The sequence below is a fragment of the Suricata suricatta genome, chromosome 2, assembly GCF_006229205.1.
Source record: "Suricata suricatta isolate VVHF042 chromosome 2, meerkat_22Aug2017_6uvM2_HiC, whole genome shotgun sequence".
In the NCBI taxonomy this organism is placed as follows: Eukaryota; Metazoa; Chordata; class Mammalia; order Carnivora; family Herpestidae; genus Suricata; species Suricata suricatta.
Window position 1 is genome coordinate 21,441,163 of NC_043701.1, and position 27,975 is coordinate 21,469,137.

The following is a 27,975-nucleotide window of genomic DNA, read 5'->3' on the forward strand; positions in this document are numbered from 1 at the left end:
AACGTTTGTCTAGGACAGCTATTAAAGACTTTTTTTGTTTATAATATAGGTAGTGGCTCCAATCCCTTTCGGCATCTGGAGAAGAGTGCTGTCTTACAGGAGGTATGACTTGGAAGTGTATTGTGTTCATTGTGTTTGTTTGTTTATTTATTTTTGAGAGAGAGAGAAAGGGAGAGGGCAAGCAGGGGAGAAGGGCAGAGAGAGGTGGGGGACAGAGGATCCAAAGTGGGCCCTGCTGACAGCCCAGAACCCCATGGGTGGCTCAAATTCATAAGCTCCAAGATCATGATCTAGCTGGCACCCTGAGTTCTTTTTTTTTCTATTACATTTTAGGTGGTGGACAGAGAGCCCCTCTGATCCAAAATAAGAATTGAGGAATGTGATAACTGTGTTCAGAGACTATAGACTTGAGGGAAAAGGAAGAGGGGTTACTTTTTATAGGCGGGTCTAGAATTTATACAATGCAAAAACATGTAGACTCTGCTATATGGTGATAATTTTAAATAAAATGCTAAAGAGGTGTTTAGTGCAGGGTTACGGAAGGAAGTTGTAGACATTAAGCTAATTATCTTAGAATGATATAGATAAATACTGTTATCCTACTTAACACATAAAGCCCATAAAGTTGAAGTACTAGGTCTGAGGGAAGGAGTTAGTATAGAATAGAAAATCAAGGCCATACATGATCATGTATCATATACTATAATAAATTGAAAACTGTAAACATCTAACATTATTTGGATATTGTGATTGAACTCTGTTTATTTTTGTTTATCAGAAGATGTCTATTTGATTACAGTTGATTTTTTGCAATCTGTGATAGAAATGCTAGAAAATATACTTGTATTACAATGCTTTTTGTCCCCATAGGCTCGTATATTCAATGAAACACCCATCAATCCAAGAAGATGTTTACATATTCTTACAAAGATTCTTTACTTACTGAACCAGGTAAACTATTTTGATTTTCTTCGGATTTGTTTCCTGGAATAACATGCAGTCAAGACCTTTCTGGAAAGTATCGTTATTTATTTATTTTTAATTCACTTAATTTAAAACTCTATGGTGTTTGAATAACTTCTCAAGGCCAAGGGTTATGACATATACTTCTGTTTTATTCGTGAGGTTCCAGACCAGCCAAGCACATGGTAGATTCTCAACACTGATTTGCATTTAACAAATAGTAGTTCATGTTAAAGCGCATTGTTTAGATTTGGTCAGAAGTCTTTATGTTCCTTCAAAGAGGGAGTACAGCATCTTAGACAAATTCCAAATAGATACTTTACCTTTTTTTTGCGGGTGAGGAATATAATCGTGATGTTTTTCAAGCTTTGATTTTAATAGATTTTATTTACTATCCCTACTGTACCGTGGCAAGCAGTATGAGCTTAACCATTTTGTTACTCTCATGTCCTTTCTTATAAATGGTGATTATGATAATACCTGTTTTATAAAGTTGTAATGATTCAATGTGATAATGAGTGTAAAGCATTAAGAATAGCCCTGGACACACACATTCAGGAAAAGTTTTCATTTGGTCATTCAGCAAATATTTGTAATACACCTGCTGAGTCCTGTGCCGCTTTAGGCACTGGGGATGTAACAGACAAAAGCAATAAAAGTATTTGTGTGATGGAACATAGATTCTGTTTGCAGTGCTTGTTACTAATTTTATTTTTTCTTGGGCTTTTGCTTGTTTTGCTTCACACTAAAAAAGTGTCATGAAATGTCTAGGAGCTTAGAAAACATGATTTTGTTTCTTAGATTCTCTCTCACACACACACTTCTGGTGGTTTACATACGGTGCTAAGAAGACTATGGTTTCCCATTTGAATTCCATGAGAATATCATTTATTTTTATTGCATTTCATGACTGAAGACCTCTTTCAGAGACATCATGATTTGTAGTTTGCAAATGGAGACTGAGCAATGAGTGCATACTTTTACATAAAATATATTCCTACACAAACACCGTATTCCTCTGTGGTAGAATATTAGAAACATTTAAGGCAAAATCTGTTTGATTTCATTTTTATAGCATGCATTGTGTCCAGGTTGGCTAAATCCATTATATGAGCAGAGTTTCTTTCTTTTTTTTTTTTCTTTTAATGTTTACTTATCTTTGTGAGAGAGAGAGAGAGAGACATAGTGTGAGTGGGGGGGGGGGTGGGCAGAGAGAGTGAGGCACAGAATCTGAAGTAGGCTTCAGGCTCTGAGCCATCAGCACAGCACTTGAAGCAGGCTGGAACCCGTGAATGGGAGACCATGGTCTGAGTCGAAGTTGAATGCTTAACTGACTGAGCCCAGGGGCCCCTATCAGGAGAGTTTTCTGTAGCTGAAGTCGGTGCAGAGTAGTGTATACTTTTTAAAATTATTTATTTATTTTTTAATGTTTATTTTTGAGAGAGAGAGAGAGAGAGCGTGCGAGCAAGCGTGCATGAGTGGGGGAGGAGCAGAGAAAGAGGGAGACACAGAGTTCGAAGGCAGCTCCAGCCTCCGAGCTGTCAGCACAGAGCCCACCTGGGGCTAAAACTCATGAACTGCAAGATCATGACCTAAGCTAAAGCAGGATACTTAACCGACTGAGCCACCCGGGCTCTCCAAGTAGCATATACTTCTATATTGGCCAATACCTCTTTGATGGCCAACTCATGTTGAAACATTTAATTATCTTGATAAGGAAATTTCCAGTTTAATATGATAATCACAGTCAACCACAGAAACAGGTTTGGGAACCTTAGTTTAATCTTTTGTCTAGTTGTTGGTAATGCTTTGTGGAAAAATACTTTAAAATTTCTTCCACAGTTGGGGTGCCTGGGTGGCTTAGTTGGTTAAGTGTCTGATTTCAGCTTGGGTCATGATTTCATGGTACGTGAGTTCAAGCCCAAAGTCGGGCTCTGTGCTGACAGCTCAGAGCCTGGAACCTGCTTCAGATTCTGTGCCTCCCTCTTTCACTGCTTCTCTCCTGTTCACATGGTCTCTCTCTGTCTCTCAAAAATAAATAAATGTTAAAAAAAATTGTTTTTAAGTTTCTACCACAGTTGACCTATTCATATATTCTAAATTTCAAGTTAAAAAATAGGGAGTTAGGGCTTATTGGTATGACTGAAAAGTGCATGGACTTCTATGTATTCACTAAATACTTATGAAAGAAAGAGAGGGAGATCTCTTGCTGGTGAGCAAGTTGGGTACTCTGACTTAAATGTAGGGGAGCCTGGGTGTCCGAGTCGGTTAAATGTCCCACTTCGGCTCGGGTCATGATCTCATGGTTTGTGAGTTTGAGCCCCATGTCAGGTTTTGTGCCAACAGCTCAGAGCCTGGCGCCTGCTCAGCCTGTTTTGGATTTTGTGTCTCCCTCTCTCTCTCTGCCCCTTCTCCACTGCTGCTCTGTTTTTCTCTCTCTTAAAAAGAAATATTTAAAGACTTTTAAAAAATAAAAATAAATGATTGTAAATTCTTATACTTTGTTTTTCATCCTAAACTTTTAAAGTTTTTCATCAGAATTTGTTTATTCTATTCTTATAAACTCTTATTCTTATAAATGACAAGTAGATTGAAGACTAGTTATATTCCATGTGAGCTATGAAGCCCTGAAAAGTGGTGGAGCCTAATACCTTATATAGGATTGCTTTTAATGAAATTAAATATTGAAATGGTCATGTTTCAGGTGGTCTATAATCTGGAATTTTTTGACTGTGAGTGAAATAGGGTATCTAACATCTTGCTCCTTAAAAAAAATGTTGTTCCCAGACCAGCAGCATTTGCAGCTGGTTAGAAATGTAAAATTTCAGGCTTCAACCAAAGTCCCTGAATCAGATTCTGCGTTTCGGCAAGATCCTCAGACTTTATGAAGCGCATTAAAGTTCTGATGCAAAGCACCATCAAAGGCTTACTTTCGTATAACTAATCTGGTTCCTGCCCTTTGGGGTGGTCCCTTTTTGCCATGTTTTCTGGGATTCCTACTGTATAGTTCTTTACAATTTAGTATTTATTATACTCTTACAATATGTTAGGCTTTGTGCTGGGCATCGGATTATGGAAATATAAAAAGTGTGATCTCTGCTTGTGGGTGGTGTAGTAATAACATGCCATTCTGATTAGGAACTCAATTTGCTATTATTTTCGACCTCCTTGTAAATTGCAGTTCTCTGGGGAAATTAAAATAGTTCCTGCTAAAAGGTTAGACTACTGTTCTGGAACTTTTATAGCATGGCGTGTGACACTAAATTATTTTAAATAAGGAGTGGACAAAATGGCCATGCAGGTTTCTAAATTGAAAGCCAGAAAAACAGCACAGGGGCAGAATGTTTACAAAGAGATTTTCTTCCTGAGTTCTAAAAGATTTTTGCAGAAGTAAAGAGAAAATCCTTAGTATATTTTATTTGAGTTTAAGACATTGTTTTACATTTTCCTTAGGGTGAGCACTTTGGAACTATGGAAGCCACAGAAGCCTTCTTTGCAATGACTCGGTTGTTTCAGTCTAACGATGTAAGTCTTTTTATATTATTCTTTTAGGCTGGAGAAACTCCTTTTATTCTTTTTCCTGGGGGAGTGTAGAATGTTCTCAGTTGGGAAAGGTTGCTTGAAATATTGAACGTTACTTGAAAATTATGTATCTTTGTAACATTTTTAAATGTACATTCAAGGCCACTTGAGTATGAGAGGGTTTTATATATATATAGCGGAAAGCCCTCCCCCCCCCTACCTCCTGCATCTACCACACAGTCATCAAAGCTGTTACTGTCCGGCTTGTGGCATGCCACGGCGAAAGTGGACTGGTGTGGAAGTCAGTGGACGTAGCTACCCCCTCTCTAAGTTCTCAAGTCAAGTTTCTGGTGAGCCTGGGGTTGTCGCTGGTCAGGACTGGCAGGTAAGAAAATGAGCCGGATGCCGAGTGGGGAAGAGGACACGGGGAGGGAAGAGGAGGAATGGGGACAAAGTAAAGCTGCCGGCCCCTCTGCATGTGTTTTTCTGCCTGGAGCCACTCCGCCTCTCAGAGCATAATGGCTGCTGCTTTATTTCCGTTTTCTAAACGCTGCACGTATTCCTCTTCTGCCCAGCTCTAGCTCAGAACCTGCAGGGAAGGGGCCTGGGGAGATCTGTTTCCCACCTTCTGCTGACATGTATTGTCCAAATCTTGCAGTGTTTTTGGTATGTATTGCATATCTTCACAGGCCACATTGTGGGCCCAACCCCCAGAAACTTCTAGGATTTGAGCGTGGTTATACGTCTGGCTAATAAGAAGTTTCAGGGGTAGGTGACTCCTGAAATCAGCAGTCCCTTGTCAGGTGACTGTCTCGGTTGAGGTTGTTACACACTCTTCAGGCAAAGGGAGACTCATCTGTTCAGAGAATGAAGAACCGCTCCCACTTGCACAGGAGGCTTGAGTGGAGGCCCGGCTTTCTCAGAATCTGCCTGTCTGTCCCCACCCCAGTTCCCAGGGTCCCATTCCTTCCTGATCCAAGTCTTGCCTTTAATATTAGACTCCCTGCAGGTGTGTGTTGATTTTGCATTATAATTCAGCCACAGAGGGTTTGCTTCTCAGAATTCTTGGCCCTGTGTCCACGTGACATAGGCTTTTTGTTAAGGCCTTTACCTAATGCTTTACCTAGACTTTAGGCCGTGAATTTAAAACTCTGGACACATTTCTTTTACCAAGTTCCCCAGGGTACTTAGACGCAACTAATGCACTATAATAACCCATTTTTGCAAAACATTCTTTGGCAGCAACTACTGGGTTACCCAAGCCTTGTCTTCTACTGGTCTTTGATTCTCCTTCTCCATGGACGACGACTGGAAATGGGGCCATTAATGCCTTTTATCAAATCAGAGAGGCAATTTCAGATTTCTGTTGTTAAGGTCCGGTTTCCCTGTAATCACGCCCTATACCAGAAATTTGGGGTTCAGTTAGGGATGCAGAACCATCATGATTACCATAGAATTACATAGGAGAGGAGTTAGACTAGAAAGTTCGGCATTTCAGGCTGCTGGAGCGTGGTTGCGGAGAGGGACTATTATGACAATAATGGAAGGCTGCCATCTCTTCATGGCTCTGTGGGTTTGTTGTGCAAGGGTGTGGTGGTGAATTTGCTCAGAGGGCTGGCATTTGGGAAGAAGAGCTGGATGTGGAGCAGAGAGGAGGATGCAGGGCAAGGAAGCAACGGAACGAGGACACACCCGAAGCCTGGAGCACAGAGGTCGTATTAAGGAAGGAAGGCACCCAGGTGCCTGGGAGGCTAAGTCTGTTAAGTGTCTGGTTCTTGATTTCACCTCAGGTCATCATCTTTCAGTCATGAGATCGAACTCCAAGTGGAGCTCTGTGTTGATGGTGCGGAGCCTGCTTGGGATTCTCTCTCTCTCTTTCTCTCAAAAAAAAAAAAAAGGTTGAAATAATTTTCTAGGAAATGGATTGGGGAAATGTAGGACAGTACAAATGGCCCCTTGGAGTCAGCAGTCATGAATTGAAAGTATTGCCTGGTGGCCCAGTGAATCCTTTTCTCCAGCTACGTACGTCAGGTTGCGGCATGGAGCAGTTGGAGACTGGATTTCATCAGGGTTAGGAGTTTTGCCAGGTTAGTAAACAGAGGGAAGAGCAAGGAGGTTGAGTTCAATTAAGTATGGAGTCTGGTTAGGAGGCAAGTGAGGATGGACTGACTGGCACAGTCAGAAGTTGATCAGATCGATGCATCGTAGGTCGTGAGGGAGTGAAAGGGTTGTTGGAGTCAGGAGCAGTGGCCAGAGAGTAAAATGCTTAGAAGTGAAATTATGAGAAGGATACCGTTACTGGTAGGGGTAACAGTGGAAGTGGGTGATTGCAAAAGTAAGGAGGACAGGATCCTTGGGAGAAGAGGTCAGATCTACTGTGTGGTTAGAGTCTTAGAAATATTGTGGTATGGATATTGAAGTCACCTGTAATTCTTACTGGGATAATATTGGAGATTGTGAAGGTGAGCAAGGTTCTAATAGTTTTTAAAAATAAGGGAAGTAACCGGAGGTCTGTATATGCAACCAGGACTGGCGACAGGTGATGCAGTCTACAGGCATAAGCGTTACAGCCGGAGACTTTCAGGGAAGAACAAGGTCCCGTGGAGGAAGGCAGTGCAGAGATTTTGGACAGGCGGTGAGCTTCCCCACCTGTAGGGCTGGTGGAGGAGGGTCAAAGGAGGGACAACAGGCCACGTGGGAGGGTTGCAGTGGGGTTCTCAGGGAGGAGCTCGCTTTCCATTAGAGACAAGGTGGGGAGGTTCAGAAAAGAGTTAAGGATATAAGTGATGATGAAGGTGCCGCAGACACATGGTGGAGGGTTTGGGATTTGAGAAGGATGGAAGAGAGAGTCACGTTAGGTGCTCTTCCCAGCTGCGTGGGGGTAAGTGTCCAGGTGGTGAATAATGACCAAGATATTTTAGGTTTTTTGGAGTAACTGAGGTAAGTAGCAACGGATAGTGTGCTGTGATTCATTTGGACGGTCCCTTAGGCAGGATATGGAATTGAGGAGAGGTGGGGATTTTGCGGGCAGCATGTGGAACTCCTTCATTTCCCAAGCTTCCTTTACCAGAGGGTGATTACCATCTGGGGATTGGTAACCTCCTTTCGGTGTTTATATATGTGTAGTACATGTTTGTGTCCATAATCTCTATTTCACATTTTCGTATGTTTAAAAATATAAGTGATCATACTATTATTGCTGTTTTCAAAACTATTATTTTTGAGATCCACCTTCTTGCTACACATACTTCTACTTTATTCATTTTCACTGCTCCGTGTAATCCCATTGGGTTAATATACTGTATTTTTATTTATTTATTCATTCTCCCATTGGTAGACAAGAGTTGTTTCCACCTTTTTACTATTACAAATGATATTATACCTAATGTTTATGTATATGACTTGGGCACATAGTAAGAGTTTTTCTGGGATACATAACTAGAAAGCTGGCCTTTCTAGATAATGCTATTTATTCGATCTTATCAAATTGATCTTTACACTGATCTTATAGGAGCAATTTACAGAGACATTGCTTCAAATCCTTAAGCCAGTTCTTGATAATAATTTATTATCAGATCTAAATATTTGACATTCCGAAGAATGTGAAATGGCAGCTCTTTGTGGCTTTAATTTGCAGTTTCATGATCATTGCTGAAAGTGAAACTCTTCCTATGTGTAGTGGCCATTTTACTTTCCTCCTCTGTGAATTGTCTATTCCTATTCTTTGTGTATTTATATCCCCCTTATTGACTTACAGGAATTAAAAAAAAAATTAGTATTTAAAAACACAGCTTTATTGAATAAAACTTACATATTCTAAAATTCACCAGGGCCCCTAGATGACTCAGGTGCTTAAGTGTCTGACCCTTGATATTGGCTCAGGTCAAGATCTCACGGTTCTTAAATTTGAGAGCTTCGCGTTGGGCTCTGTGCTGACAGTGCAGAGCCTGCTTGGAATTCTCTCTCCCTCTTTCTCTGCCCCCACCCCATTCATGAGTGCGCATGCATGCTCCCTCTCTCTCTCTCTCTCTCTCTAAATAAATAGACTTAAAAAATATTAAAAACTTAAATTCACTAATGTTAAGTGTCCAGTTCAGTGAGTTCTGACCAGTGTGTGGGGTCATGGAACCATCTCCGCCGTCACGATAACAGAAGCCTTCATCACCCCAGAATGTGCTCCCATGTCACCTCGTTGTCCATCTCCTTCCTCGGCTCCTAGCAGCTGGAAGTCAGTGATCTACTTTCTGATAACATAGTGTAGCATTTTCTAGAATTGCACTTAAATTTAATCATGTAACATATAGCCTTTTATGACTTTTATGTCTTGTTTCTTTCTCTTAGTTTATGGGTTTTGAAACTGATTCAAATTTTTGTGTGTATCGGTGGTTTTTCAGTTTTACTGCTGTGTGGTGTTCTACCGTATGGTGGGGGTCTCGTTTACTTACCATTCACAAGTTCAAGGACATTTGGGTTGTTTCCAGTATATGGATACTATGAACAAAGCTGCTAAAAGTAAATATTCAAGTACAAGTCTTTGTGTGGAACTGCTTCCATTTTCGTGCCATCTAGAAGTGGCATTGTTAGATTTGCATTTCCTTAATGATGAATGTATTAAGCAAATATATGCTTATTTGCCATCTGTATATCTTCTTTGGTGAAGTGTCTGTTCAGATCTTTTACTTTTTAAAAAGAAATCATGTCACATATCTTTTTATTGAGTTGTAGTCTTTCTTTATATTTTCTGGATACAAGACCTTTATCAGATTGGTGTTTTATAAATATTTCTTCCCAGTGTGTGGCTTGCATTCTCATTCAACTGGACTGTTGTCTTCTCCATTAAAAAAAAAAGTATAGGGGCACCTGGGTGGTTCAGTCGGTTGAGTGTCCGACTTTGGCTTAGGTCATGATCTCACAGTTTGTGGGTTCGAGCCCCACGTTGGGTTCTGTGCTGACAGCTTAGAGCCTGGAGCCTGTTTCCGATTCTGTGTCTCCCTCTCTCTCTGCCCCTCCCCTGCTCATGATCTGTCTCCCAAAAATAAATAAATGTTAAAAAAAAATTTTAAGTATAATTTTCATAGATTCACCCTTTACAGAATATAATTTTATGAATTTTGACAAATGCATACAGTACTATTATCACCATTGCAGTCAAGACTTAGGATGTTTCCATCACCCCAAAAAGTTCCCTCGTGCTTCTGCATATGATCTATCCCTCCCACCCTCTGTCCAGGCAACTGCTAATCTTTTTTCTTTCTGCATAGTTTTGCCTGTCTGGAAGGTCATAACAGTGATACCATACCGTATGAATGAGGTCTGTGGCATCACTTAGCATATTGCATTTGAGGTTTATCTTTGTTACTATTTGTATCAGTAGTTCACTTCTTTTTATATCACTGTAGTATTCTATTATATGGACGTACCTCATCTCGTTTAGTGTTTGCTATTGGAAGGATATTTGATTTATTACCAGGTTTCAGTGGTTACAAATAAAGTTTCAGTAAACATTAGTGTATAAATTTTTAAACGTAAGTTTTTATTTCTCTTGGGTCAGTTCCTAGGAGGGGGCTTGCCAGCTCATAGATGATAGGTGTAGGCATGTTTACCTTTGTAAGAAGCTGCCAACCCCTCTTTCATTTCTGCCATCACTGTTAGAACGTTCTAGTGACTCTGAATTCTGGCTAACACTTAGTGTTGTCTTTTTTTGCTTTTTAAAATTTCTTTCTTTTTAATTTTAGCCCTCTAATTGGTATGTCATGGTATCTCTTGATAGTTTTATTTGGCATATTCCTAATGACTAATAATGTCAAACATCTTTTCATGTCATTTTTTTTGACTTGTGTATAACTTCCATACTGAAGCATCTCTGCATAGCTTTTGCCCATTTTTAATAATTTGGTTGTATGTTATCTTATTTTTAAGTTTTGAGAGGTCTTTGTATATTCTGGGTACAGGTTCCTTATCAGATATGTTTCCTAAATATTTTCTCTGAACCTATGGCTTGTTTTTTTCATTTCATAGTCTTTCAAATAACAGAATTTTTAAGTTTCGATGAATCCCAGTTTATCAGATTTTTTTTCTGTTGTGAATTATGCCTCTGATGGGTATTATAGAAATTTTTGCCTAACCCAATATCACAAAGATTTTCTCCCATGCCTTGTTTTCTTTTAAAAAATTTTCTTTTAATGTTTATTTATTTTTGAGAGAGACACAAAGAGTGAGCCAGGGAGGGGCAGAAAGAGAGGGAGACACAAAATCCAAAGCAGGCTCCAGGCTCAGAGCTGTCAGCACAGAGCCTGATGCAGGGCTCAAACTCACGAACTGTGAGATCATGACCTGTGCCAAAGTCAGACACTTAACTGACTGAGCCACCTAGGCGCCCCTCCTATGCCTTTTCTCTAGGCATTTTGATCCATTTTGAATTAATTTTTGTATATGACATAAAGGGTTGGGTTTCTTTTCGCCTCCCTCCCCTACCTCCTTTCACCACCTCTTCCTTTTCCTCTTACTTTCTTTTCCAGACAAATGGTACTGGAATAGTTGCATATCAAAATGGAAGGAGGAGGAGATGATGCTTGAGTTACATTGACACCCTGGAACATTTTATCTTGTTTCATTGATTTATGTGTTTATTCTTATTCCGGTACCATACTGTCTTGATTACTATACCTTTATGGTAAGTTTTAAACCAAATAGTACACATTTTCCTTTTTTTCTTTTCCTTTTTCAAAAGTTTTGGGTCTTCTAGATTCTTTGCTTTTCCATATGTATTTTATGTCTTTATTTTATTTTATTTTTTTGAGAGAGAAAGAGACAGAGACTGAGTGAGGGAGGGGCAGAGAGAGAGGGAGACACAGAATCTGAAGCAGGTTCCAGGCTCTGAGCTGTCAGCTTGAACCCATGGACTGTGAGATCATAATCACTTAGCTGACTGAACCACCCAGGTGCCCCAAACCATATGAATTTTAGAATCAGCTTCCATTTCTGTTATTTAAAATCTTCTGGAACTGTGATAGGTATTACATTGAATCTGAAGATTAATTTGAGGAGAATTGGCATTATAGCATTAGTGTGGGTTTTTTTTTTTTTGTTTTTTTTTTTTTGCCACGCAAACATAGTATTTATCACTCCTTCTTCAGGTCTCTTTAATTTCTGTCAGCAGTCTTGTAGTTTTTAGAGTATGAGTCCTATGAATACTTTGTGAGATTTATCTCTAGTTAAGACTTTTAAAATACTATTGTATCTATATTGCTTATAGTTTATAGAAATTAAATTGATTTTTTGCATATTGGCCTGTTTCCTGTGATCCTGTTTATTAGTTCTAGGAGGATTTTGGAAGACTCCTTAGAATTTATTTTTTTCTTTTCAATCTATAACAGTATGCTCTTTGTTTATCTTACCTTACTGTCTTCTTGTACTATTCTACAGTGTAAATAGAAGTGACGGTTAGGGACATCCTTGTTTTGTTCGTGATCTTAGGGAGAAAGTATTTAGTCTTTCATCACTAAGTATGGTGTTAGTTCTTAAGTTTGTCATAGATGGCCTTTATCAGGTTGAGGAAGTTCCATTCTATTCCTAGTTCGTTGAGAGATTTCTTTTTGTGAATGAGTATTAAATTTTCTCAACTGCTTTTTTTATATCCACTGGATTATCATGCCTTTTCTTTTTCAATATTTTAATATGGTGAGATGCATTTATTTATTTTTCTGGAAAATATAAAATCTTTGGTTTCTCTTTGTTAAAATATGGCATTTTGAGTTTTTGGTCATGAAATATATTGATCTGCAGGTTTTTCTTACAATATTTTTGTCTGGATTTTGTATTTGGATAATGCTGTCCTCATAAAATGAGTTGGAAAGTGTTTCTTCCTCTTCTGTTTTCTGGAAGAATTTTTGTAGAATCATTATTAATTTTTCCTGAAATGTTTGGTGGAGTTCACTATTAAAGCTGTCTTCTTTAGAAGGTTTTTGATAATTAACTCCATTAAAAAGAATAGATTTGGTGCTATCTGTTCAGATTATTTAACTTCTTCAGTGAGCTCTGGTAGATTGTGTCTTTCAAGGAATTGTTCATTTCATTGAAATTGTTGAACTTTATTTCCCTAAAACTATTCATGATATTCTCTTATTTTTGTAGTGTTTATAAGATCGGTAGTAATGTCTTCTCTTTCATTCCGATACTGGTAAATTGTATCTTCTCTTTTGTTCCTGGGAAGTTTGTCTGGAGGCTTATAAACTTTATTGATCTCTTCATACAACCAGCTTTTCTTTTCATTGATTTTTCTCTACTAATTGTTTTTCTTTTCCAAATTAATTGTGCAAAAAAAAAAAAAAAAGAATGTGAAAAATTCATCCATAAGAAGGAGGGAAAAAAAGAAAGAAAGATGGATCAAGAAGGATAAACATAATTCATATCATAAGATGGTAGATGTAGACCCAAATCTACATTGAATATAAATGAAGAATACAAAGAATATTTGTAAAACATTGATTGTAGGGGCGCCTGGCCGTCTCAGTTAGTGGAGTGTGTGATTCTTGATCTCAGGGTTGTGGGTTCATGTCTCATGCTGTGTGCAAAGATCACTTAAAAATAAAATCTTAAAAAAATATCGACTGTACTGACCTATAAAGCAAGACAACAAATTTTAAAGGAATGAAAATGTACAGTGTTCTCTAATTAAAGGATTGGTGTTGAGAATTGATAGTAAAATTAATAATTTTACAAAGGACTGGTGTTAGAAATTAGTAATACAAGAGTACCTAGGAATTCACCATATATTTTGATATTAAAAACATCTTTCTGGGGATGCCCGGGTGGCTCAGTTGTTCAAGTGTCTGACTCTTTGTTTCCAGCTCAGGTCATGATCTCTCAGTTTGTGGGACTGAGCCCTGCATCAGGCTCTGCACTGACAGTGTGGAGCCTGCCTGGGATTCTCTCTCTCTGCCCCTTCCCTGCTCGTGCTGTCTCTCTCAAAATAAATAAATAAACTAAATAAAAGAACACCTATTTCTGTTCTGTTACTAGCCATGAGGAAGTAAAGGGGTGAGGCTTACCCTGCTACCGCAGTTACCTAGAAAATCAAACAAAATATACGACACAGTAGTTTTCAGTCATTAGATTAACGGGCACCCTGGAACTGTGATCTGAAAAAAAGAAAAACAAAGTGAGCCCAAGCATTAGCTCATGGCCAGAGGCAGATTACAGGTATCTGGTCAAGGAGGGCACACTGAAAAGGAGGCTCTAGTTAGCACTCAGAGTTGAGGAAACAGATGGAGTTTAAGGAAGCTAAGAAAGCTCAATTCGTAGATCAGAGTACTAAAGAGGAAGGAAGTAGGGGGAGGGAGAGAAGAAAGAAAGGAGATAGTTCTAGCAATTTGCTGGGGGGCTCCACTTAAATCTTTGAATAAGAACTGCTCTGTGCCTATGTGAAACTACCCAAGGCTAAAGAAAGGATCACCAGAACACAGGGCTAATAGTTTGTATTTCCACCAGTGAGAGTGGAAGGACCTTTTCGTTTAGTGTAGTTCTTAGAAAGGTGTCACCTTGGGGCGCCTGGGTGGCTCAGTCCATTAAGTGGGCTGACTTAGGCTCAGGTCATGATCTCGTGGTTCACAAGTTCAAGCCCCACTTGGTGGCTCTGAGCTGTCAGCCCACTTCAGATTCTGTGTCTCCCTCTCTCTCTGCCCCTTCTATGCTCATGCTCTATCTCTCTCCCCCAAAAAATAAACGTTAAAAAATTTTTTTAATGAAAAATATACTGCATGGCATTAATAGCAGGTTAGAGACTATAGGGAGAAAAATCAGCAACCTGGAAGACAGAAACTATCCAAAATGAAGCCAACAGAAAAAAAAGACTGAATAAAAATGAACAGGGCATCAGTGGGATAATAGTTTGGAAGTTCTTTAGTGGTTACCCTAGAAATTGCAACAGATATTTGACTTTCAGAATCTATTTATCTTTATCCTGTTCATGGAAGATTTGAGAACCTTAGGACACTTAGTCTTTATGTATGTGACTATGTAAACATGTGTATCTATACACACATGCACATTTATAGACATGTATATCATAACATCATTTTTTGGTGGGTTTTTGGTTGCTGTTCATTGAGATTTACTCATGTTCTTACTGGTTTTTAAAGAAAGCCTTTATTTTTTTTTAGATCAGTTTTAGGTTCACAGCAAAATTAAAAGGAAGGTAGAGAGATTTCCTGTATACTCCAGACCCCACACATGCATAGGCTCCCCGTTATCAGCATCCCCTGCCAGAGTGGTCATTTGTTATCATTCATGAGCCTACATTGGCGCATCATAATCACGCGGAGTCCATAGTTTATGGTAATGTTCACTTTTGGCGTTGTACCTCCTGTGGATTTGGGCAAATGTATAATGACATGCATCCATCATTAAATATTATACAGAGCATTTCTTTTATTTATATACATATTTTTATGCTTATTGTTTTTGAGAAAGAAACAGAGTGTGAGTAGGGAAGGGTCAGAGGCAGACGGAGACACAGAATCCAAAGCAGGCTCCAGGCTCTGAGCTGTCAGCACAGAGCCCAACATGGGGCTCAAACCCATGAACTACAAGATCATGACCTGAGCTGCAGTCACACCCTTAACTGACTGAGCCATCTCAACACCCCTACAGGGTATTTTCACTTGAAAATTCTCTGTGCTTTACCTATCTCCTTTTCTGGGGTGTCATATAGTTGGAAATACAAAGCATGTATCCTTTTCCAGATTGGTTTCTTTTGCTTAGTGATATGCATTTAATTTCCTCCATGTCTTTTCATGGCTTGACAGCTCATTTTCTTTTCGGTGCTGAGTAGCATTCTTTTGTCTGGATGTGCCACAGTTTATCCACTCACCTACCAGGGGCATGTTGGCTACTTCCAGGTTTTGGCAATTATGAATAAAGCTGCTCTACACATCATATGCATGTTTTTATGTGGACATAAGTTTTCCACTATTTTAGGCAAATACCAAGGAACATGATTGTTGGATTGCGTGCTAAGAGTATTTTTAGTTTTGCAAGAAATCACCAAACCATCTTTCAAATTGGCTGTACCATTTTTTTCCCACCAACAAGTGGGAGTTCCTGATGCTCCTCATCCTCATCAGCATTTGGTGTTATCAGTGTTCGGCCATTCTATTAGGACTGTAGCGGTATCTCCTTATTTTAGTTTGCCTTTCCCAAGTGACATATGGTGTGGAGCATCTATAACATATGAAGAACTCTTACATTTTAATACTTATACTTTCATATACTTATTTGTCATCTGTTTCTCTGTTTCAGTGAAGTGTCTTAAGGTCTCTGCCTCATTTTTAATCAAATCATTTTTCTTATTTTTGACTTCTAAGAGGTTTTTATATATTTTGGGTAACAGTCCTTTATCAGATATGTGCTCTACATTTTCTCCCAGTCCATGGCTTGTCTTTTCATCCTCTTGATATTGGCTTTTGCAAAACAGAAGTTTTTACTTTTTTTTTAATGTTTATTCATTTTTGAGAGAGAGAGAGAGAGAGAGAGAGAGACAGAGAAAGAGAGAGAGACAGAGAGAGACAGAGCATGAGGCAAGGAAGGGCAGAGAGAAAGGGAGACATAGAATCTGAAGCAGGCTCCAGGCTATGAGCCGTCAGCAGAGAGCCTGACATGAGGCTCATAGATCGTGAAATCATGGATCGTGAAATCATGACCTAGTCAAAGTCAGACGCTTAACTGACTGAGCCAGCCAGGTGCCCCAGAAGTTTTTACTTTTAATAAAGACTAGCTTATTCATTATTTCTTTTATGATCATACCTTTGGGGTTACATCTGAAAAGTCATCATCATACTCAAGGTCATCTAGATTTTCTCCTATGTTTTCTTCTAGGGGTTTTACAGTGTTGCATTTTAGATTTAGGTCTATGATCCATTTGGGGTTAATTTTTTGTTAAGAGTATGAGGTCTGTGTCTAGATTCTTTTTTTTTTTTTAAACATGTGGATGTGCACTTGTTCCAGCATCATTTGGTGAAGAGACTGTCTTTGCTCCATTGTATTGACTTTGCTCCTTCATCCAAGATCAGTTGACTGTATTTATGTGGGCGTATTTCTCAGTGTCTCTTCTATTCATCTGTTTATCTCTTCTTTAGCTAATACCATACTGTCTTTACTGTCTGCCACTTTTCTTCTACTCTTCATTGCTATATTTCTGAATTATTATCTAGAATAATTTTCCACGAGCCTGAAGAATATTCCGTTTAGAATCTTATCCTTTCTCTGGCTTTGAGGTGTTTGCTTTCCATTTGGGCATCTATGAATTTCTCTTCATTTTGTCCTTGGCTACAGAGTTAACTTTTTTGTTCCTATTTTATTCAACATTTCTGTGTACTTGTTTAGGCAGTATGTTTTCGTGTTTACAAGCGCATCTTTGTCAGCATTTTGTATTGCACTCTTTTTTAAAAAAATTTAGCCATTTTGATTGGTGTGAGGTAGTATCTGAAATCCGGTTTTTTTTGTATTTCCCTAGTGACTTGATAATGTTGAGCCTCTCCCCACACTCCCCATTTTTTGTGCTTTAGCTGAAGTTTTTCTAAATTTCCAGTTTAATTCTGCTTCATGGTAGATTTTTATCTGGGAGGGGAGCAAATTTTCTTCAGGTCTGAAGTTTTGGTTTTTCTTTTTTGTTTTCTTCTTATAGTAGGTTTGTATGGGCGTCATCTGCCCCATTTGACCCCCCCCCCCCACTGGCTTTCTCTTTCTCTTTTCACTTTCTCTTTCTCTGGATGATTTTTTTTTCTGTGTTTAATCACCATGAGAATCCTCAGTTTCTTCTTCTCTTCCCTTAATGGGGTCACTAGTCTCCACCAGGTTCTGTCTACAGTTTGGAGTCTGGAGCTGGTTCTGATATATTTGACTTTCACCACTTGTAAGAAACGTGACATTGCTTGGTAGGGAATGAGGCTGGACAAGCTAGAGGAACCAGTGCCCACAGTCTGTGCATAAGCCAGAGAGCAGGGGAGGAGGAAGGTTGATGAAACTGTACTACTGGTAAGTGAACAGTTACTTCTAGAAATCTTGGTAATCGAAAGTGGAAGTTGGTTATACAAGCACGAGTACTTCAAGGAAAAACATCCCTATTGCTGGACCGAGGAAGGCACAGAGTCTGTGTGTCTCTCCATCCATGTAGTTAAAGGATTTTAAGAATACATTTTCCAGGATAAGCCTTTAACTCTCTGAGGAACCTGTGTCTTTGGATTCACACTGTCCAAGTTTGGGTCTCTGTGTAATTAATCGGATTTTAAAACTTTCACCTAGATGTGTGTCAGTGCAGCAGTTACTTACTTAGGAAATTAGTGTTCTGAATGTTGTCTCATCCAAGTATTTTTAAAAGGATTTTTTTTGGGTAGACGAGAATCTTTTTAAGAATAACATTCTAAGTATATCTACTTGGGGCTCTCACTTCAGATAGTTTAAAGAGCCGTTTCCTGATGAATAACCTGTTGCTTCTTATAAATAATTTTTCAGCAAACACTGAGAAGAATGTGCTATCTCACCATCAAAGAAATGGCTACAATCTCTGAGGATGTGATCATTGTCACAAGCAGGTATGTGAATGGTCAGAACCTAGGAGGGGCGCTTCTGTATTTAGTGGATCATTTGTTCTTTTTCTTTTACTTTTACTTTTTTGATTGTAATTTGATTTTTGTAATTTTGATTGGAAGCCAATAGGAATTAATGTCTGTCTGTCTATCTATCTATCTAAAGGCATTCTTTCCTAAATTGTGGTTGTCATCATGTGGAAACCTTGCCTATCTGATAAAGCAAAGAAGTCACAAAGGATAATGCTATGAGATTTGCTAACACATTTTAAATGTTCATTATAATATGTAAACAGAACCAAAAAGTAAATGGTACAGTGACCTAAAATATTTACAATAAGTATATTAAAAAGCTAGTATATGTAATATGTAAAGAACTCTTCAACTTCAAAAACAATTCCAAGTGATAATTCATAAAGTAACTAATGTAAAGGATCTGATTGTTTTTAGTCGTTCTCACTATAACCAAAAAAAGCCAATTTAAAACTCTAGTGAGTTATAAAATTTTACCCTTTAAGTTGGCAAAGAAGAAAAAAGACAGGTATTTGTAAGGGAAACTCATATTCTTGTACATACAGGAGGCAGAATAATAAATTAATTCAGTTTTTCTAGAAAGCATTTTGGCAGCATTTGTTGAACATTTGAAAAGGTTTATCCCTTTGTGTGTGTTTTTTTTTTTAAATGTTTACTTATTTTGAGAGAGAACACGTGCGAGTGGGAGAGGGGCAGAGACAAAGGGAGAGGGAGAGTCCAGAGCTGGCTCCACTCTGTCAGCACAGAGCCCGGCGAGGGGCTCGATCCCACAAACCGTGAGATCGTGACCTGAGCTGAAACCACGAATTGGATGATTAACTGACTGAGCCACCCAGTTACCCTTGGTTATCCCTTTGACCCAGTAATGCCACATTGATGGAATTATGGTCAGAAAATAATCAGAGATAGCACAGAAAGACTTACAGATAATAATGTTCATTGCAACACTGTTTATACTAGCCAAAAGGATAAAGTAACTTAAATATATGCCATTGTTAAATATTAATTAACCATGTTATCAGATTAGGAGATACTTTTTTTGAAAATATTTTTGAAACCTCTTTAATGATATGGAAAGGTCCTCACAAAGTCCTGAGTAAGAGTTGGAGTCAAGTTTATGTATTTTATATAGTCTCCCTTTTAAAAATATTTTATGTAGGGGCACCTGGGTGGCCCAGTCGGTTAAGCCTCCGACTTCGGCTCAGGTCATGATCTCACGTTCGTGGGTTTAAGCCCCGCTTTGGGCTCTGTGCTGCCGGCCAGAGCCTGGAGCCTGCTTCCGATTCTGTGTCTCCTCCTCTCTCTGCCCCTCCTCGCTCATGCTGTGTCTCTCTCTGTCTCAAAAATAAATAAAACATTAGAAAAAATTTTAAAATATTTTATATAGGTATATGCAAATATGTGGATAGAAATATACTAATATATTACCAGTAGATTATCTTTGGGTGTTTGGGATAGTGGCTATTTCTTTTCTTTAAAATTTTGATTTCCAAATGTCATAGAATGAGTGAGTATCACACACACACACACACACACACACACACACACACACCCAAGTTATTTAAAAAAGAATTGCCTTCCTAATTATTAATTATAATTCATTGAAGTAAATTTGCGTTTTGTATAACAAAATGAATCTTGTGGGAGGTGCTTGTTTTTAACCAGCAGTTGTACTGAATATAGTTGATGTGAGTAAAGCTTTCAGCTGAAAAGAACAGAAAGCCCGATGTAGTCACTAGGCATAGAGTAGCTAGTGTGGGTTCAGTAGTGCAACAGCGTGAGGGCTGGTGTCTCTTGAATCTCACATTGTTGCAAAAGAGGTGCCTGAATGACTGGCACCGCACCATCCAAGGTGGGAGGGGTACCGGGAAAGGGGCCAGGGCGGGCCAGCACCATCTGCCTCTTTTATCAGGTATGCAACAGCTTTTCCCAAGGCAATTTTTAGATTTCATTTGACACAGCTGTGTGCTGTGACTGTCGTTAGGACCGGGAAAGTGACTATTTAGCTCTTAAAGCCCAAGTACCAGGGGCAGGCAAAGGAGAAGGGGTTGAGAATGGGTATTGGATTTGTTAGCTTACAGTATCTGCCACAAGTAACACACAGAAAAATCTTCACTTAGATTGCTATACTCACTAAATATTGGAAAAATTAAAAACACATTAGGGTTTTTTGTTTAGCTGCTAGTACTTTCTTCTGAATCCTGTTAGGCTGCCGTGAATTAGGGTTTGCTTCTAGCTCATTCCGGGTGATTAGTAGATGTAGTAGGCAGAATAATGGCCCTCCAAAGATCTCGAGGGCCTGATTCCCAGGACCTGCGATTATGTTACATTACGCCGCAAAGGGGAAATGAAGTTGCCAATCAGCAGGTAGGGAGACTAGTGTGCATTATCCAGGTGGGACCTATAAGGATAAGGATCCTTAAAAGTGGAAGAGGGAAGCAGGAGGGTCCAGAAGGAGATGTGAGGAGGGAAGCAGGTCCCAGATACAACATTGCTGGATTTGGAGCTGGAGGAAGGGGGCCCGGGAGCCACGGAATGTGGGGGGCCCCAGCAGTTGGAAAAGGCAGGGAAATGGGATTCACCCTACAGCTCCGAAATGGACATAACCCTGCCGACATGAGAGAGACCTGTGTTGGATTTGTAACTTCCAGAGCCGTAAGATACAGAAATGAATGTTGTCTTCTGTCTCTAAGTTTGTGGTCATTTGTTAACAACAACAACAACAGAAAAGGCATAGGTTTTGTAACATATACGGGTGTCAGATCTGCACATTGTGTACTTTCACATTTTACAATGTCATATGCCAATTATACCTCAAGGTAGGGGGAAAAACTGCTAGAGGGGTATGCGTGGAGTGGGGTGCGTGGAGGAATTTTGAGGATTGTGACAGAAAAAGCCGGCAGTGCCTTGAACAGAAAGTGAGTAGAAGCCTGGATGTTAATGACAGTAGACACAGAAAGAAGTGAGGAGGGGAGAAAACATCACGGAGGACCATGCTCAGATCGTCGGTGGAAGTCTGGACGCTAATGGCGCGGCTGGGGAGGCTGTTGGGTACTGGAGGGCAGGGAACCCTTGTCCTGTGTTGGCAGGGATTGTGCCCTCGAGTTACACAGAAATCGGGACTTGTGAGCTTGGCTATTTAACTGAAGTGTCCAGAGTGTTGAGGTGTGAGCGGCCTGGTTTCTTTCTGCCACCGCTAGTAACACTTGGGAGGAGAGAAAGAACTCGAAGAGACTCCTGTGAAGGAACCGGGCGTTCCTCACAAATACCGAATCATTACATTGTGCGCCTGAAACTGATAGGCTGATTGATAGGTCAATTATACGCCCCCCCCCCAAAAAAGTTTTTTATTTTGGAAATTCTCAGCCCGCCCAAATGGCAAACAATGCTAAAATCCAGAAATTCAGTAGGAAAGTGTGCTCTAGAGGAGAAGTCACAGGAGTTACTCTCTAGCCTTTTGCTCACACCTCAGAAGGATGAAAAGGTCAGAGAGTCTTCACTCACACCAAACACTCTGAAGAGAGCAAGGGTGTGACTCATAGATTCCTCCGCATCTAGCAGAAGCCACAAATCGAGGTGGGGTTACTCAGGCGAGATCCGCCGTGGAGCCTCTCGTCTGACGGGGTCTCTGTATGTACATGGCAGTCCCGCGGGGCTCTTGAGAACCTTCCACCAGCAATACTGCCAGCGTGGCCTGAAAGGGACAGAGGGAGGACAAAGTGTGAGAAGGTGGTCAGAATCCCAAATCCTACAGCAGGATACGGCCGAGAAGACTTTAAACACCTGCTGCCCTTTATAACAAAGGAAGGCCGGCTCTGCGGCGGGGGAGCAGGGCCATGGAGGCTCTGAGAGTGACTGAGCACCTGCCAAGCACCAGAAACCTCTTCCAGCCTGCTTGGCTGGATTTCTGCATTGCTTGGGGCCAGGGACTTTAAAAAAAATGTTTTTCCCATTCCATTTTCTCTTTGTGAACAGGAATGTCTGTAACTATTATCCTGGGCAGGTCCCACCGCTGTGTTTTGGGAGCAGAGACTTGCTTTCTAGTTTCACGTGCCCGCGGGTGGAGAGGCATTTTGCCCCAGCAGAGTCCCCCCAGTCTCCCCCATACCTAATGGAGAGGATTTCGATGATAAGGTTAGGAGTTTTGTATCCGTGGGATTTCGAGGAGCTTTTGGACTCTGAGTTGGTGCTGTCATGAGTTGAGATTTGGGGAGAACTTGGGATGGGGTGCATCAATCTTATCTGCGAGGTAGATGCACACCCCCGCCCTCCGACACAGTGATTTTAGCCCAGTGAGACCCACGTTGGACTTCTAACCTATGGAGCTGTAAGATGATAAAATTTTGTTTTTGGCCATTAACCGTGGCCGTCTGTTACGCAGAAATAGAACAACCACTAGAGATGGCCATTCTGCAGATGTAGACAACAGTGCGACGTTGCCGGGAATCCATAGTGATTAAGAAAACCTGAGGGGAGACACCTCACAAAAGAGTCTATGAGTGACTAATAAATACATGGAATGTTCTCGATGTTATTAGTCATCAGGGAAGTGCAGATTAAAACCCCACTGAGCTATCATTCCTTACGCATTAGAATCTAGGTTTAAATCACAAAGCCTGACAGCACCGAAGTCAAAGAGCCAGCCCGGCACCGGGTACCTTGTAGGGGGGATGTGGAATGGCACAACTGCCTTAGAAAAACTAACGCAGGAAACTTGTAAGAGGAAAAAATAATTTAAAGCCCTGCAAGGCTCAAAGTACACTTGAACAAATATAAATGTGTTGGAATGGGTCAATTAAACATTATAAAGATTTCAATCCTCTCTAAATTAATTTGTAAGTTCAATGCAATCTCAGTGAAGCACTCAACAGGCTATGTATTAATGAATGTAGAAAAATTGATACTAATGCTTATGTCAAAAAACAAAAATTTAAGAATAGCCAGGAAGTAACTGTAAAAGGAAAACTGGGAGCTCCACCCATCAGTGAAACATTAAGGCCTGAACACTTAAAACAGTGTGGTTCTGGCACAGGCATAGACAGACCAGGGGAATAAAATTGTGTGGTGACTTTGTAATGTGTCACCATGGCCATGCTGATCTACATTTTCAGAGATTTTTTGGTACAGACGTATCAAGTTACCCCAAATACACATAGAAATTCAGTGTATGGCAACAGTGGCATTTCTGATCACTGGGGTAAACACAGGGTTACTTTCTAATATATGATCCTGGGACAATGGAGTAGGCCCTCGGGAAAAGATAAAATTAGATCCACGTTTCATATCCTGTGCATGAATAAACTCTAAAAGGATAAGGAATATAAATTTTACAAATGAAAGCCTACAAGTACCAGAACATGAGTCTGTCCCTCTTTAACCTTGTTGTAGGGAAAAGCTTTGTTAGGACTACAGTTCCAGAGGCAGTTGAAGAAATTGATAAATTTGCATAAGTTTCTCTTAATTACATGGCAAAAACACCACCTAGATGGTGGTCCCTGGGTTTACAGTAGGTCTGAGTCGTGCTACAATTTCTTACGTTCATGATACCCTACGTTGACATCGCCACTCATTTTCTGCAAAAGCAGTGTGATGGTGGGCTCATGACCAAGAGATCCAGTAGTTTTACCATATTCTGTTAGGAGCAGAGAGCCTAATGCAATAATGGCTCAGCTGAGGTAGTAGTTTGGAGATGGAACCCTGTGAAGTTGGAGACTTCTCCTCTAGGATGAAGTATGTGCACTAAATTGATGGTCAGTGTATGATACTGTCCCCAATAAATACAATATGTGGGTCCAGAAATCGAGAGGTGGAAGTAGGACTGGCGCCTGTCACCCTTGCTCCCAGTGACTCCCCCCCCCTCCCCCCCCGTAGAAGTTATGCTTCCCACTCCCACCCTGGATGCGAGTTAAAGGCCCTGGTTCCCAAGGGACAGTGTTTTTGGTGATGAACAGGGGGAGGCATTTAACTCATTGCCTCCTTGTTCCTGCTGTTTGAAGATTGCCTTCAGCACAGAAAACCCCCCACTTCTGGATCTGCTCGTCTGAATGACAAGCTGGCAACCATAGGCTCTGCCCACGCCAGTGTCGGAGACCTCCTGGGACAGAAAAGTGAGCCAGTTTGCACATTTAAAGTGGTGATTACTGTTGGGTCACTTTGTATTCTTTATGCAGGTGGACCAGCAGGTAAAGAAAGGAGCTGTGTACTCATAGAAGTAATTGACCTCGATCCCTGTCAGAAGCTAGGCTTGTTGCTATACAAGCGTGGAAGAGAGGACTGTATCTAGAATTCAGGTTTAAGTTTACTTAAGTTTGTGTTGGTGTGTCCATCCCTGAGATCATGGTGCAGCCATGGTAAATCTCCAACAAAGAGCTCAGACCTTTTGGGATAAAGGTTTGAGTCCCCTATCAGACAGCTGACCAAAGTGAGATAAAGTGCTGGCTAAGCGTGTGGGAAATATTGAATGGGTGATTATGGGACAGGAGATGGTGAAAATGAGTCACAGCTTAGGAAGGAGTTGTAGCAGCAAGGATTATGCCCTATGCCACTCATTTGCCAATCTTTAGAAACAATGGATGGTTACCATCTTGAAGGCTCAGTGACAGGTTAGATTTAATGGAGGACATGTTCAATTTGAGGGACGCAAGGGATGGACTGTTCTGGATGCTGCTTTGGAGCCCCCTCACGTTTTCTCAGGCCTCCTTTCTCATCCTAGCTGTGCTTGTGGTCGGCTGTCCTGTGCAGGGGCCAGCTCACCTGCGGGAATAGTGCCTTGCTGAGGCACGCATCGTGTGGCTTTGCTTCTTGCCCCACAGTTTCTCTGGCATTCCAGTTTGTGCACTGCCTTGGAACTCGTGTGTGGGAGGTAACATGTGAATGTTAACCTGATGGGGAGGGAACACTCTGGGGTTAATTGTCAGCCAGTGGCGAAGAGCTAGTGGATAAATTCTTTCCTTTTCTTTGCTTGGAAATGTGGTATTTTGTAAGCCTCCTCAGAAGGTGGCTCGTCAAATAATCAATTGCCTGTGGTGGTGACCCACAAGAGAAAATTCCTTTGTATTAATTTCCTTCCTTCTTTGTTCACCTGTCTTCCCTTTCCTCGAACACATCACATTCCCAAATAAACTACCTGTCTGTAAGCCTCTGTCAGGCCAGCCCAAACTAGGACCTGGAGCAAGCAGTTGGCAATCTGTGGTCCATGACAAAAACTGCTGTCTCATTTTGTAAATAAAGTTTTATTGGAACACAGCCGTGCCCATTTTTTTCCCCCGTGTAGTGTGCATGGCTGCTTTCATGCTATGTACAAGCCAAGAAGAGAGACCTCAGAAGGAACTGAATCTGCCAAGCCTCACTTTTTTTATCTAATTGGAAAAATGCAAATATCTGTGAAAAAGACTGATTGATAAATTATTTATATCCCAACAGTGGAAATCTGTGCTACCATTAAAATGGTATTTTATTTAATTTTTTTTGTTTTTTTAATTTCTTTTTGAGAGACAGCACGAGCAGGGGAGGGTCAGAGAGAGAGGGAGACACAGAATCTGAAACAGGCTCTAGGCTCTTAGCTAGCTGTCAGCACAGAGCCCGATGCAGGGCTCAAACCTATGAACTGCGAGATCATGACCTGAGCTGAAGCCGGAAGCTTAATCGACTCAGCCACCCAGGCGCCCCTAAAATGGTATTTTAGATATATTTGGGTTTTTTTTTAAACCTAAAGATACCTAACATTTTTAAAAGTCTGCCAATATAGAAAGATTCTTAAAATATATTAAGTGAAAAAGGGAGGTTCCAGAAGAGTGGAGATTCATTTGTATGCATTTTAATGTCTCTATAGTCTTAGTATATTTTTTACAAGTTCCTTAAGAAAAACATAAGCAACTGTTCACAGTGACTGTCTTTAGTTGAGTGGCACTACTACCGGCTAGGGCAGGTGAGGCAAAGCTTAGACTTTATATTTTGTATTTTTCTGAATGTTTTGAAAGTGTACTCATATAAAATACTTTTATAAATAAAAAAGAAATTGAAGGACTATTAGTTCTTCACAAATTTCTCCTTATGGTATCCTGCTGGAGTGAATTGGAGTTGGAGGCCATTTTGAATTATGTGAGGGGAGATGAGTGGGGGAGGGGATGGATAGTAATTTTGAGGGCAGTATAAATACAGAGGACAGGGACAGGAAGATAAGAGGGTGAATAATGTATAAAGGCTAAAACCCATTTTAAAGTATGTGGAATTTAGTAGGTCTGTCTACATTCCTCTGCTTATTTTTGAAACTCCATAGAATGGTCTGAAACCATAGACAACTGTCATTTTATTTTATTTTTTACTTTTTTTAAACATTTATTTATTTTTGAGAGACTGAGAAACAGCATGAGCTGGGGATGTGCAGAGAGAGAGGGAGACACAGAATCTGAAGCAGAGTCCAGGCTCTGAGCTGTCAGCCCAGAGCCCAATGCGGGGCTCAAACTCCTGGACCATGAGATCATGACCTGAGCTGAAGTTGGAAGCTTAACTGACTGAGCCACCCAGGTGCTCCGACAACTGTCATTTTAGAAAGCTGTGCCTGTGAGAGGAGCACGACTTCGTGAGCTCATCATTTTAGTCAGGTTCTTTTGAGGAGCTGTCTAGTCTGATGGGTTTTTAGGATTTGAGGGATTTCAGCCTGTAGCTCTCTATACCGTTGCCTTCATTTTTTATGCCAGTTACCAATGTCTAAAATCATACATTACATTTATGTGACACATTATCTCTTCTCATTAGTACATTAGCTCCGTGAAGGCAAAGACTTTGTTTTGCTCACTGCTGTATTCTTAAGATTTAGAACTGCATTCTGTCCAGTAGTTTTAATATTTACCCAAAGAAAACACTCAAATATTTGCTGAATTAATAGCTGCATTAAGATAATTATGGGGACAACTGGAATTAGCTAGGGGCAGACTCCACTGAAATGTTAACTGATTTCATGGTAACTCACTTGCTTTTTCTCAGTCTGACGAAGGACATGACTGGAAAGGAAGATGTGTACCGCGGGCCGGCCATCCGGGCTCTCTGCAGGATCACTGATGTAAGTTCTCTTTGTGTGCCAAGGCGTCAAAGGGGACACTGTTCTTCTACAGGTGGCCAGTAAATTTAATAGGATTCCCTAGTCTCTGACTTGGTGAATCTTCAGTATTCGGGGAAACATGACCACCAGAAAGGCTTTTGTGCCTCCAGGCTCCACCGCCCCGCCTTCAGATTGTCTTTTCCTTTTGTTTGTTGAGATTAGTCTATTTCCCTCTACATTTGCCCCCAGGGAATTTTGTTGTACCGGGAACATTGCTTACAGGAACCCAAAACCCATTTGAATTTAGCTTTTTTTTTTTTCTAAACAACTTTACTATAGGATCTGGATCTCTCAGAATTTGAGGTGAAGCTTCCAACAGATGACAGAGCAAGAAACAGGGCAGCTTTAAGGAACTCAATAGCAAAGATTTCTCTGATATTTATATTGTGATCCATCAGTTACAAGGCTCAGGCCTCCTCATTTATATATTCAATAGAGAGAATCTGGTTAACCATCAGCCAGCCAGTGGCTTATAACCACAATAGGTCTGAGTCAGGTGTTTAACCTTGACTCAGTCCCTCACATCTGGAGGGATGAAGTCAGGCTGTTCCTAACGCTGGAAAGGTTATAAAATGAAGGGCAGGCTGGGCATTGCCAAACATACGGAATGATATTTCAGCTCTATTCACGCTTGGGTATATTTTATGTGTCAACACAATCTTCTCAAGCGTTATTAAAGGTTGAGTAGGAGCAAATGGTAAATATGGATCCTAGAAGGAGTAATAGAAATGATGTGATGTTTTTTGCTGCTCAGCTGTGCTGCTGTGGTAGCCT

The 27,975-nt window shown here is 40.4% G+C and overlaps 1 protein-coding gene across 2 annotated transcripts in view; it reads left to right on the top strand.

Moving 5' to 3' along the window:
* The window catches only part of COPG2 (coatomer protein complex subunit gamma 2), an 80,775-nt gene that overhangs the window by 626 nt on the left and 52,174 nt on the right, over positions 1-27,975 (top strand). For both annotated transcript variants that reach the window (XM_029923361.1, XM_029923370.1), the window contains exons 2-6: positions 50-102; positions 871-951; positions 4,417-4,488; positions 17,995-18,074; positions 27,087-27,162. In XM_029923361.1, coding sequence (XP_029779221.1) covers positions 50-102; positions 871-951; positions 4,417-4,488; positions 17,995-18,074; positions 27,087-27,162 — 362 coding nt within the window. The remainder of the gene's footprint in view (positions 1-49; positions 103-870; positions 952-4,416; positions 4,489-17,994; positions 18,075-27,086; positions 27,163-27,975) is intronic.